Here is a 13,879-nt window from a genome sequence, read left to right on the forward strand (position 1 = left end):
AAATAGTAAAATAAAAATCTGCACTTCTGATATTTCTTTAAAAAATATCTTTTGAACAGCTTTTCATTGGAAAAAACAGATTTCCGTAGAACAGGTGCTTGTTTCGAAACACTCTAGACTTTCCATATAGATAGAGAAAAGTCTTGAAAATATACCTTCGGCTTGTTTTGTTGCTAGTGGCTACAACCAATGAAAATTATCTTTATTTTCTATCATCCAATCAAAACGAAACGGCAAAATGACATTTTATATTACCCGGAATTTTTAAAAGGCAGTTTCAATATACGCATAGAGAAGAAAACAAGTATTGGCAAAATTGTACCAGACACCAATATTGCAGTAAAGAAATATTTCAATCTTATTGAAACGGTATTAACGAAGATATCAGTATTTCAGGTAAAATGAAATTCAGTATTTTAAAGGATAATTTATATTACAAAGAACCTAAACTTTATCAGCTTTATCATAATTAAATTTTAATTTTAAAGTTATGTCTGTTAAAATTTAATACTCTAATCCTTTTTCAATTTGATAACCTATTGTTATAACTATACAAATACAATACAATTAATCATTGCATCTTAATTTGGATTTTAATGACATTCATCACTGCTTTTGTCTTTTGGGATCCTGTGTGTGTGATTAGTATTTTTTTTTTTTATGAGACTGCCAACAATATAATTTCTACAGTGCAGTTTTTTAATTCAATCTTATTTCTTCATCCTTGTTTTAAAAATTGATAGTTTAAATGCATATTACAGTTAACCAGTATTAATCAAGCTAATTTATTTACCCCCCCCCCCTTTTTGTTGAAAAATAAATTATGTGGACATGGTTGGAATCCTCTTTTTATATGACTTGCATGCAGGCTTTAGGTAAATGTTCACATTAATCAGCTGTAATTGATTTCATTATTTTATGAAATCATTGTGATCAGCCATTTTTTATACGACCGCAAAATTTGAAAAAAATTTCGTTGTATATTGCTATCACGTCGTCGTCGTCCGAATACTTTTAGTTTTCGCACTCTAACTTTAGTAAAAGTGAATAGAAATCTATGAAATTTTAACACAAGGGTTATGACCACAAAAGGAAGGTTGGTATTGATTTTGGGAGTTTTGGTCCCAACATTTTAGAAATTCGGGGCCAAAAAGGGCCCAAATAAGCATTTTCTTGGTTTTCGCACTATAACTTTAGTTTAAGTTAATAGAAATCTATGAAAATTTGACACAAGGTTTATGACCACAAAAGAAAGGTTGGGATTGATTTTGGGAGTTTTGGTTTCAACAGTTTAGGAATTGGGGGCCAAAAAAGGGCCAAAATAAGCATTATTCTTTGTTTTCGCACAATAACTTTAGTTTAAGTAAATAGAAATCTATGAAATTTAAACACAAGGTTTATGACCATAAAAGGAAGGTTGGTATTGATTTTTGGAGTTTTGGTCCCAACAGTTTAGGAAAAAGGGGCCCAAAGGGTCCAAAATTAAACTTTGTTTGATTTCATCAAAATTGATTAATTGGGGTTCTTTGATATGCCGAATCTAACTGTGTATGTAGATTCTTAACTTTTGGTCCCGTTTTCAAATTGGTCTACATTAAGGTCCAAAGGGTCCAAAATTAAACTTAGTTTGATTTTGACAAAAAATGAATCAGGTTGGGTTCTATGATATGCTGAATCTAAAAATGTACTTAGATTCTTGATTATTGGCCCAGTTTTCAAGTTGGTCCAAATCGGGGTCCAAAATTAAACTTGGTTTGATTTCATCAAAAATTGAATAAATTGGGTTCATTGATACGCCAAATCTAACTGTGTATGTAGATTCTTCATTTTTGGTCCTGTTCAAATTGGTCTACATTAAAAGTCCAAAGGGTCCAAACTTAAACTTAGTTTGATTTTAACAAAAATTGAAATCTTGGGGTTCATTGATATGCTGAGTCCAAACATGTACTTAGATTTTTGATTATGGGCCCAGTTTTCAAGTTGGTCCAAATTAGGATCTAAAATTATTATATTAAGTATTGTGCAATAGCAAGTCTTCAATTGCACAGTAATGCGCAATGGCAAGAAATATCTAATTGCACAATATTGTGAAATAGCAATTTTTTTTTTAATTAGAGTTATCTTTCTTTGTCCAGAATAGTAAGCAAGAAATATCTAATTGCACAATATTGTGAAATAGCAAGATTTTTTTTTAATTGGAGTTATCTTTCTTTGTCCAGAATCAACTTAAATCTTTGTTACATACAATATACAATGTATATTCACTTTTTACTACCAACTGATAAATTAAAATAATCTTTACTATTCAGTGATATAAACAAGCAGTTTTTTTACATCTTAATATTTTATGATGTATTTAAATGAGTAGTTATTGTTGCAAACTCCATTAGAAATTTTAATTGAGATTAGTTTTGGAATAAGGGAATGGGGGATGTGATTAAAAAAATTGGGTTCAATTCTCATTTGAAATTTCATAAATAAAAAGAAAATTTCTTCAAACATTTTTTTGAGAGGATTAATATTCAACAGCATAGTGAATTGCTCAAAGGCAAAAAAAAAATTTTAAGTTCATTAGAACACATTCATTCTGTGTCAGAAACCTATGCTGTGTCAACTATTTAATCACAATCCAAATTTAGAGCTGAATCCAGCTTGAATGTTGTGTCCATACTTGCCCCAACCATTCAGGGTTCAACCTCTGCGGTCGTATAAAGCTACGCCCTGCAGAGCATCTGGTTTTCATTTGAAATTTCATAAATAAAAAGAAAATTTCTTCAAACATTTTTTTGAGAGGATTAATATTCAACAGCATAGTGAATTGCTCTAAGAGAAAACAAAAATTTTAAGTTCATTAGAACACATTCATTCTGTGTCAGAAACCTATGCTGTGTCAACTATTTAATCACAATCCAAATTTAGAGCTGAATCCAGCTTGAATGTTGTGTCCATACTTACCCCAACCGTTCAGGGTTCAACCTCTGCAGTCGTATAAAGCTACGCCCTGCAGAGCATCTGGTTTTAATGTTAATCAGTTACTTTTCAAAATAGCATTCCTGATAACATTTTGATCAAAGTTGTGCAAGATTCAACAGCAACGGCGACTTATAGGTGCATGTTTCATGTTGTTTAGCAACGATAATATTTTCTGACAAAAGTTGAACACAAATATTACAGAATAAAATATCTGGAAAAGTTTGCTTCACATGCATGACATGTATGCGATCTAATCAAATTAAAAACATAAAAACTTGCTTTCATGTTTACCAATCAGAAAATGAAAATGACTCATGAAAATCTTTAGGATTGTAAAATTTAGTTTATATATTAATATGTTGAATGACACGGTTATTGTACATCTAAATCCAGATATATATTATAATTACAAATGATAAAAGTTCTGTTGATTTCAGATTTAAAAGAAAGCTGTAAAAGATGCCTTCCAATGAAAATGCTCGTATTAAAACCTACAAAAACAAAGGAAGAGATGTTGATGTAAGTAAAGAACTGAGTAATTATAATAAATATTCATTATACACATACTAATAATTAATGAAAAAACAACAACCACTTCTCTTTAGGCTTCCAACTTAGGACAGACAAATTAAGAATGTGGTGGGGTTAACATGTTGGTGAGCGCTAAAGAGGTATTTTAACTGCTGTCATTGATTAACATGGTCAATATTCAGGTATTATAGGTAAATTAAAAAAAATGATTGATAATTAATAAGAATGTATATTTCAGGAGATGAGAAGACGTAGAAATGAAGTTTCTGTAGAACTAAGAAAATCTAAGAAAGATGACCAGCTGTTGAAAAGGAGAAATGTGGCCATCGATGAAGAACCTACCAGTCCTTTAGGAGATGCCTCAAATAAAGTAATTGTTTTAATCCCATATGAACATGATGAACTTGTCCCAGTTATCAAATTACTTCTTGCTTTGCTTTATTTTGAATCATATAAAAAAAGATGTAGTATGATTGCCAATGAGACAACTGTTAACTAGAGACCAAAATGACAGATTAACAACAATAGTTGACTTATTTATACGGCTGGTTTTTGATAGGTAAACATGCAAATTTTAAAAGACGTTTCATTGAAGGACAAGTACATGTAATTACTCCTTGCAAAGATTTCTGAGTTCCCATACTATTTCCATAGTGGTCCTTGAAGAAAATCTGCTTATCCTCACTTTTTCATAGAAATTGCAAAATAAACCAAGCAAAAAATTTCTATCTGATTAGTTTCTCCCAAAAATATTAATGTTCTGCAACCAGTTTTATGAAACCCATCTAAACATTTGATCTTCTGTAGAAACAGTAACTTTCATGTTTATTTTTTTTTTTTTTTTTTTTTTCTTCAGACCAATGCCTCAGGACTGACGTTAGTTGAGATTATAGCTGGCATTAACAGTACAGATGCTGCTACACAGCTGCAGTGTACACAGGGAGCCAGAAAACTGCTGTCAAAGGAAAGAAACCCTCCTATTGATGATATTATACATGCTGGTGTTATACCTAGAATGGTGGAATATCTTGCTCACAATGACAGGTTATTTTTTTTTTGTTCTGTTTTTTTTAATGCAATGAATGAGAAACCAACAAATTATGTGAAATAAATCCTGTAATTTCAATCCTGATGTCATGCAATGGATTTTCAAACTTTGCATCACAACAAAACATGCAATATAGGCAAAAATGAAGTAGGACAAGCAAGATATGAACCTAATTGTTCTCTTGTTCTTCCCTAAGGGTGGGTTAGTATCAGGAGTTCATCTAAAATTAGACAATTGATCTGCAGATGACCTGTCAAAGTTCTAGATCTGTTTACAATGTTTTTGAAAGTGAAAAAGGCAAATGATTCTTGTCTTGAAAATAGACTGAAATTGTTTGTTTTCTATACATATATGCTAATAAGGCCGAGAAAAAAAAGACCAGTGTTTCCGGTAACCCGACCGACCCTGTTTTTTAGCCCCGACCCTAACTTTTTTATTGGATCTTACAAAAAAAAAAAAAAAAACTATTTTATCAACCGACCCTGTTTTTGACCCAGGCTTCTGATAGATGACATAATATTTTTTCTCTCTTGCTTCCTCTTGAATAGAAAGCCAGTAAAACATTTTATTAATGTCAATAGGTATTCCAAATAGGTTAAAATCCAAGAAATTTGCACTGTTGGTGCTTCAAAAACATTGCAAATGGCACACTTCCGGTTTTTGAAACTATTACAGATCCGGACTTGGAAAAACCATGATAATTTCCGGATTTCAAATACGATGTAAAAAAAAAAAAAGGATGTTATCGGAAACACACATCTTTTTTTTTTTAGGCCTAATTGAACTTTATAAAATTTCAGGCCAGATTTGCAGTTTGAGGCTGCTTGGGCTTTAACCAATATTGCCTCAGGAACCAGTGATCAAACTAAAGTTGTGGTCAAGGCCGGAGCTGTCCCTCCATTTATAAAACTTTTAGAATCTTCTCATCATAATGTTTGTGAACAAGCTGTCTGGGCTCTTGGTAATATTGCAGGTAAGCATGCTATGCGTTGTCAGGATGACAATAAAAGAACACTTGAAAACCATATAAAAATTTCAGACATTTTTGTCATAATTCTGTCCTTTTGTCACAAGTTTATTTTTACTTTTATAGCTGTTTTTGTTTAATATCATATGTTGACCAATAAAAGGACATGAAGTAAACTTTTTAATTGTATACGTTAAATATATAATTTGATATTTCATCAGTCAGGGATATAACTCTAGGGTTATTACAGGAAAATAACATACATTTGTTACTGTGAACCAAAAAACCAAAGAACTGTGATAACATACGTATGTTACATGTTTCAAAGGGACAATATACATCATAAGTTTAGTTAAAATGTTTACAAGTTCTATTGATATTACTATTGTCTGTGTGTATACTTAACTATTGAAAGATGTAACAGTTCATAGTATTCTAATTTTGGATAGTACACCTATATGTTATCACAAAAAATATGCCTGTAATAACTAAAGGGTGTTATTACAGCTTCTCTTTATCACTTAAACGCATTTGCTCAGACATAAATCCTGATAAATTACAATGTAGTTTAATCTATTTTAAAATATGATGACCAGAGCATGTAAATGAGGTTCTGCGCAAGTTTCTCAGTAATTCCCAAGTGTCTTATATAATAAGTTACATTCCTTCAATAACTAAGCCTTGTTATCACAGCTAAGTTAATTCCTTAATAGCCTTGTCTCATTGATTTACCATGGTTAATCAAAAATGTATTAATTCAATTTAAAAATTAATTATCAAGGCTATGCATTTAGTTTCTGCGCAAAGTCTCGAGAGTTCACTAGAGTCAACTATAGATTAAATAATTTTACAAATAACAAACATATGTTATTACAGATTTAGAAAATTTAAGGAAAAGTATCTGTAATAACACACACAAGTTATTTTCTGAAATAACCCTATAGAGTTATATCTCTGACTGTTCATGCTTTGAAATTTTGAATTTGGGTTTGGAAATTTTAATTCTACATCATTTTATCTTGACTTCCAAATTATATATTGGCCGATTTGATCCTTTAGGACTGTATAAAATATTGGCACCTAGATTGTTTGTCCAAAACTATTACAATGATGAAAAGAAACTACTGAATAAATTTAAACCAAACTTGATGTACAAATTTAAGGTTGTGAACTATGTTTTAAACAATATTTGATTTGTAATATCTAAAATGTTTGATTTTAGGTGATGGACCAGAGTTGAGGGATTATGTTACTGAGATGGGAATTGTTGAACCACTGTTAAGATTAATAAAAACAGATACACCAGTAAGTCATTTTGTCATTGATAAAACAGAAGTTCTACAAGTTGAGCATCAAACTTCTTAAAAAAAAATGTGATCTTATTGCCAATGAGACAACTAGCCATGTTTTAACATTTAAATAAAAATGGTATAAGCAACTATTGGTCACTAGTAGGCCTTTAACAATGAGAACAACACCTACCATTAAGTCTGCAATTAAAATTGACATACAAAATGTGGAAAATTCAAAGAGAAAATTGGTCTAATTTATAAACCAAGATAATTTACAAAAACAAATTTCTGACATGATCCCACCATTCTACTGTAACCAAATGCTGAATACAGGAACATGAGTTTGGACTGGAAAATTAGTGTGTCATAGGGTTAGAAATTTGTTTGTACCTTGCCCAAATTTGGTAAGAACACAATTTAAGAAACGCTTCCAGTTTTAACTGTCATGTGTTATTGGTGACCATTATGAATATATTGTGCTCTGGACCTGAAATAGAAAGATTTAGTCTCTGAAATCTCATTGCTGTTCACTTCTGATTATCATACTTATTATTTAACCCTTTCCTCCATAATGACGCCTTTTGACGCCACCCCCCCTTACTCCATAATGACGCCTGTGTAGTAACTCAGTTGAAACACTTTGACTACAAAGTGTCTGTAGTTGACTTAATAAAATTTATATCCAATATGAAAAGGAATATCATAGAATATCCGACTTAAATTTATTTGATGAAATAGTTGTTTTTCGCAATGCCTTAATACTTTAAAGCATATGTTCAGCATTTTATCAAAAAATCCTATGCACATCAAGTATGCAAAAACAAAAATTCAATGGAGGAAAGGGTTAACTAAATTTTGAACAAATATATTTTTCAAACTATTTTTTTCTCATTTTCAGCCTGCATTTTTGAGGAATGTCACATGGACTTTGTCCAACCTTTGTAGAAACAAGAATCCCCCACCAAAGTTTAAGATAGTTCGTCAGTTTTTACCAACATTAGCCAGACTACTCCATCACACAGATAGAGAAGTGTTAACAGACACATGCTGGGCCTTGTCCTATCTCACTGATGGTACTAATGATAAAATACAGGAAGTTGTAGATAGTGGTAAGTTCAGCAGCATAGCTATACTGTAATTGTAGTAATTATAAAAAGATAGCATTATTAAGTTGTGTACCCCTTTTCCACTTTTACTATGATCAATTTATGAACATACCCAACAGAATGACCAAAGCAGAAGTTCAATCTGATAAAGGTGATATATAGTCATGACAGTAATGTTACACATTTATGACAACCAGATTTCTTTTTTCCCAGACCAACCAAAACTACCCATTAATTTATGAATCATGGCATAAATATATTCTCTGATTTTAAAAGCATGTATAGGTTTCAACTTTTTCACATCTGACCGTTTTTTTTCACATCTGGCAAAGAAAAGTAAAATTTAGAAGATCTATAACCATGGCATAAGTTTACAAACAAGTGTATTTTATTGTCGAGCCTGCAACTTTTGTTGCAGAAAGCTCGACATAGGGATAGTGATCCGGCTACGGCGGCGGCGTTAGCTCACTTCTTAAAAGCTTTATATTTTAAAAGGTGGAAAACCTGGATGCTTCATACTTTGTATATAGATGCTTCATGTTGCGAAGTTTCCGTCAGTCACATGTCCAATGTCCTTGACCTCATTTTCATGGTTCAGTGACCACTTGAAAAAAAAGTTCAAATTTTTTGTAATGTTGAATTCTCTCTTATTATAAGTAATAGGATAACTATATTTGATATGTGCGTACCTTGCAAGGTCCTCGTGTCTGTCAGACAATTTTCACTTGACCTCGACCTCATTTCATGGATCAGTGAACAAGGTTAAGTTTTGGTGGTCAAGTCCATATCTCAGATACTATAAGCAATAGGGCTAGTATATTCGGTGTATGGAAGGACTGTAAGGTGTACATGTCCAACTGGCAGGTGTCATCTGACCTTGACCTCATTTTCATGGTTCAGTGGTTATAGTTAAATTTTTGTGTTTTGGTCTGTTTTTCTCATACCATATGCAATAGGTCTACTATATTTGTTGTATGGAATGATTGTTAAGTGTACATGTCTAGCGGGCAGATGTCATGTGACCTTGACCTCATTTTCATGGTTCAGTGGTCAAAGTTAAGTTTTTGAGTTTTGGTCTTTTTATCTAATGCTATATATGCCATAGGTCAACTATATTTGGTGTATGGTAATATTTTATGATCTTTATGTCAGTCGAGCAGGTTTTATTTAACCATGACCTCATTTTCACGGTTCATTGCACAGTGTTAAGTTTTTGTGTTTTGGTCTATTTTTCTTAAACTATAAGTAATGGGTCAACTATATATGTTGTATAGAAGCATTGTTAGCTGTACCTGTCTGCCTGGCATGGTTCATCTGACCTGGACCTCTTTTTCAAGGTTCATTGGTCTTTGTTTAGTTATCTTGGTTAATGTTAAGTTTATGTGACAGTTGTCATAAAGCTTAGCTTTATACTTAGGACTATCAACATAATATCAATGATTAGTATAGAAGGCGAGACATTTCAGCGTTTGCACTCTTGTATTTTTAGGTGTGGTGCCAAGACTTGTTGAATTACTGGCCAGTAATGAAGTCCCTGTGATAACTCCAGCTTTACGTGCTATTGGAAACATTGTTACTGGTGATGATCACCAAACACAACTTGTTCTGGATCACAACTGTCTTGACCCCTTCCACGAATTGCTCAAACATCCCAAAATCAATATACAAAAAGAAGCTGCATGGACAATATCAAATATAACTGCTGGAAATACAGCTCAAATACAACAAGTTGTAGATAAACAGTTGTTACAACCTATACTGGAAATACTCATCAAGGTTTGTGTTGTTGTAGTGCCATAATGTCAGAAAACCAACTGTTTAAACAGGATTATATTGATTCTTTTGCAAGAAATGTCAAATATTTCTGTGTCAGAAAGTGTACACTAACCGTGATTTGAAGGATAGAACAACATAATTATATTTAATAGAGATGACACAAAAATCCACATTATTTTGAAAACTATATATGCCAATTTTGTTTCAGGGTGATTATAAGAGTCAGAAGGAAGCAGCCTGGGCCATTACAAACCTGACATCAGGAGGAACCGTTGAACAGATAGCATATCTAGTACAGTTGGGAGCTATCAAACCCCTATGTGATTTACTGACCGTCAAGGAGGCTAAAGTCTCACTAGTCATTCTGGATGCTGTTAATAATATTATAACAGTATGTACTTTATGAAGTATTTAGAATTTATCAATGATTAGGAAAGTTACAGTATTGTCAAATGTGGACATCTTGTGGGTTATATGCACATTTTTCATTATAATTTGTTTCCATTTTCTTGTTTTTCATTATGATAACAGATATATTGACCCTTAGTCCAAATGAAATATGAACTGAAGAAAATAGGGTCCATACAAACTTGATAACTGTTTATGGCCTTTTATTGTATATTTTGGATCAACATTTTATTTCATCAAGTTGATTCAATACTAATATGAGGCAGGCATTACCTGTAAATGGGGACGAAGTCTGTATGAATTATTTTTTTGTAACTTAAATATTTGTTTAAAAAAAAAGAAATGGAAATACCTTAACGTTTCCGATTTTGGTTCTGTTGTTAGGGATTTAGTTGTGACGTTATTTAAATTGACGTCATATGCAATGTAAACAAAGAAACGCTTTCATCAGGTAACGTTTTTTTCATATCAAGGAATTATTAAAAATGAAATTGGTATTGCGCGTTCCTTCCTATTTTATACTAGACTGATAAATATATATTTTACTCAAAGTTTCATACAAACGAGACCGGAAAAAGGAAGTACATTGTAAATTTCAGCGCAGGTCCGGGATTTCAAAACACGACAAAAAAAATTTGAACGATTTTGAGTTCATTAGTACAATGAAAAATTCAGGAAATTTTCCCGTATTTTTTATGCCCCATTTATGGGCATTATGTTTTCTGGTCTGTGCGTCCGTTCGTCCGTTCGTTCGTCCGTTCGTCCGTCTGTCCCGCTTCAGGTTAAAAGTTTTTGGTCAAGGTTGTTTTTGATGAAGTTGAAGTCCAATCAACTTGAAACTTAGTATACATGTGCCCTATGATATGATCTTTCTAATTTAAATGCCAAATTAGAGTTTTGACCCCAATTTTACGGTTCACTGATAGAAAATGATAGTGCAAATTTCAGGTTAAAGTTTTTGGTCAAGGTAGTTTTTGATGAAGTTGAAGTCCAATCAACTTGAAACTTAGTATACATGTGCCCTATGATATGATCTTTCTAATTTAAATGCCAAATTAGAGTTTTGACCCCAATTTTACGGTTCACTGATAGAAAATGATAGTGCAAATTTCAGGTTAAAGTTTTTGGCTTCAGGTTAAAGTTTTTGGTCAAGGTAGTTTTTGATGAAGTTGAAGTCCAATCAACTTGAAACTTAGTATACATGTGCCCTATGATATGATCTTTCTAATTTAAATGCCAAATTAGAGTTTTGACCCCAATTTTACGGTTCACTGAACATAGAAAATGATAGTGCAAATTTCAGGTTAAAGTTTTTGGTCAAGGTAGTTTTGGATAAAGTAGAAGTCCAATCAACTTGAAACTTAGTATACATGTTCCCTTTGATAAGATCATTCTAATTTTAATGCCAAATTAGAGAATTTATTCCAATTTCACAGTCCTTTAAACATAGAAAATGATAGTGTGAGTGGGGCATCCGTGTACTGTGGACACATTCTTGTTTTATATTGAATTTTCTACTGTTATTGGGGACTCCGTCCCCATATAAACCATGTTTTCCAACTTATATCTGGTGGTAGATGTAGGGTTGAACGGCAGGCTAAATTTTTCTCATGAAATTAAATTTATGGATGTTTATCAATTATTGAATAGGCAGCAGAAAAGATAGGCCAGCAAGAGATTGTATGTGTAATGGTTGAAGAGAGTGGTGGTCTAGATAAGATAGAAGATTTACAGAACCATGAGAATGAACATGTGTACAAGGCAGCTTTAGAATTGATAGAGAAATGGTTTGGTGGAGAGGTTAGTAATTCAGTCGCTCAAATTTTGTTTTTTAATTCAGAGACATTTTTCTTTTTCAAAGAAAATATTATTGGGGAATAACAACATGAATTATAAAGCTGAAGATGTAAAAATTAACTGATACATGTTACAAACAAAACTATTTGTTCAGTGAATGTTATAATCCAGAGTTTATAGGGTCAATGCATTGTGTTGGTACAGATAACTTACTGTATATAAAAAGCCTTTATTTTTTGAAAGTGGTTATTTTAATTTCACTTACAAACATGAATTACCACATTGCAAACATATTTTTAATTTTCAAAGTTCAAATTATTTGTTTTTATGCCAACACATTATTTAATTGTTTAAAAATAATACCTTGGTCTTTAACTAATCTGTTCCACTGATATTAATGCAATATTTTGACGTTTTTCAGGAAGAGGATGAGAGTTTAGCTCCCACATCTACAGATGGTAATGCCTATCAATTCAATGCAGCAGCAACCATTCCACAACAAGGTTTCTCTTTCTGATCTTAGAACATTGTAAAAGTAGACTGTGATATCAATTAAATGATTATGATGATGTCTTGGTGAGATTGTATGCTGAGAAACATTTTAAAGAGAACAGAGAAGCATAATACTGCAGTGAAATTATAATAGATTACAAAGTGCTATCACTGTTTCCATGTTATGTCTATTTGTAAAGTGCTCAATTGTACTAATATTTTTAATATGGAAGAATTTATGATTTTGAAACTGTTAATATATTATTTCTTGTCTAAAAAGAGGCAACATATTGTAAAAGTTTAAATTATATTATTTTTAATACCATGTGATGTATCAGAAATTAATTCACTTAGATGCACAGAGTTGTTTAATATAAAAATGATGGGGGGAAAATTTTGTCAACTGAGAAAAATAAATTGACAATAGGGTTGCAATGATACAAGTATAAATCTCTTATTTGAACCAATGCTTTACAAATAGTTCTATATTCTTTAGAAAGAAATAATCAGTGTTTCAACCTGTTCTAGCGAGGTAAAATTAAAACATCCTTTATTTATTTTTACACATATTTTGTCCAATTCTAATTCTCATGTATTGTGGTTATTAACATCATTGCAATCCTAGTCTAGATCAGAGATAAATGTGCAATAACAAAATGTAAATGCTCAAAATGCCATGTCGTGTGTATAAAGTAAGCATATTATTCATGGGCTATTCCAGAAAAAAATGTGGGAATTGGGGGTTTGAAGAATGCTTTCTTCCAAAAAACTGGTTCTAGGAGTCTTTTCATGTACCTATGGGTACATTTTAGTGCCTTCCAGTCGATTCTCATTTAAAAAAAAAAAAAAAAAAAAAAACATTTCTGGAATAACTCTCAAAAGATTAATGATCTCAGTTTTACTGTAACATTGTCTCTAATGCTCAATTTTGAGTTATGGGTACAGTATTGTAGTCACACATAAGACCACTGAAAGTATGTCCTGTCAATAGAATAAACACATGGATACACAGTAGCTTTGTGAGTGAGCTGTTAAACTGTATCTATATCAACATTTACTCCTTCATGTGAAGATGCTAGTTAATTATAGTGCTATTAATTATTTTGAAAGGAGTTCTGGCAACTTGCTGTTAATGTATGTGAAGTATGAAATTTTATTCTCATTTTTGTATGAATGTCCTTTCATCTAGTCTTTCTTTCGATCTTGTCTATCATTTTGTACATTTCATTCATATCAACAGATAAAAAAATAGAAACTTAATTATTGTGTTCATATCAAAATATCGCCTTCCTATTATAGAATGTCACTAGTTTGTATTTGTTAACAACTTAATCACTCGGACCTTGACCTTTATTTTTATGGTTCATTGATAATTGTTTAATTTTCTTTGTCCATGAAATAGGTCCGCCATTTGCACTCCCCTACCAATAAAGTTGAATGTGGCTTTAGGTTTGCACTCCCTCCATCCATCATTACTGCAAATCGTTTT

General features: G+C 31.8%; 1 protein-coding gene across 1 annotated transcript; it reads left to right on the forward strand.

Moving 5' to 3' along the window:
* The first annotated feature begins 315 nt into the window (after positions 1–315).
* On the forward strand, positions 316–13,650 carry LOC143048437 (importin subunit alpha-1-like). The gene is made up of 11 exons (XM_076222114.1): positions 316–390; positions 3,406–3,492; positions 3,743–3,874; positions 4,361–4,548; positions 5,353–5,525; positions 6,742–6,824; positions 7,710–7,920; positions 9,407–9,693; positions 9,902–10,084; positions 11,752–11,901; positions 12,320–13,650. The coding sequence occupies exons 2-11, from the start codon at positions 3,433–3,435 to the stop codon at positions 12,413–12,415; spliced, it is 1,563 nt and encodes a 520-aa protein (XP_076078229.1). The 5' UTR covers positions 316–390; positions 3,406–3,432; the 3' UTR covers positions 12,416–13,650.
* The last annotated feature ends 229 nt before the right edge of the window (positions 13,651–13,879 follow it).

This window comes from Mytilus galloprovincialis, chromosome 10, assembly GCF_965363235.1.
Source record: "Mytilus galloprovincialis chromosome 10, xbMytGall1.hap1.1, whole genome shotgun sequence".
In the NCBI taxonomy this organism is placed as follows: Eukaryota; Metazoa; Mollusca; class Bivalvia; order Mytilida; family Mytilidae; genus Mytilus; species Mytilus galloprovincialis.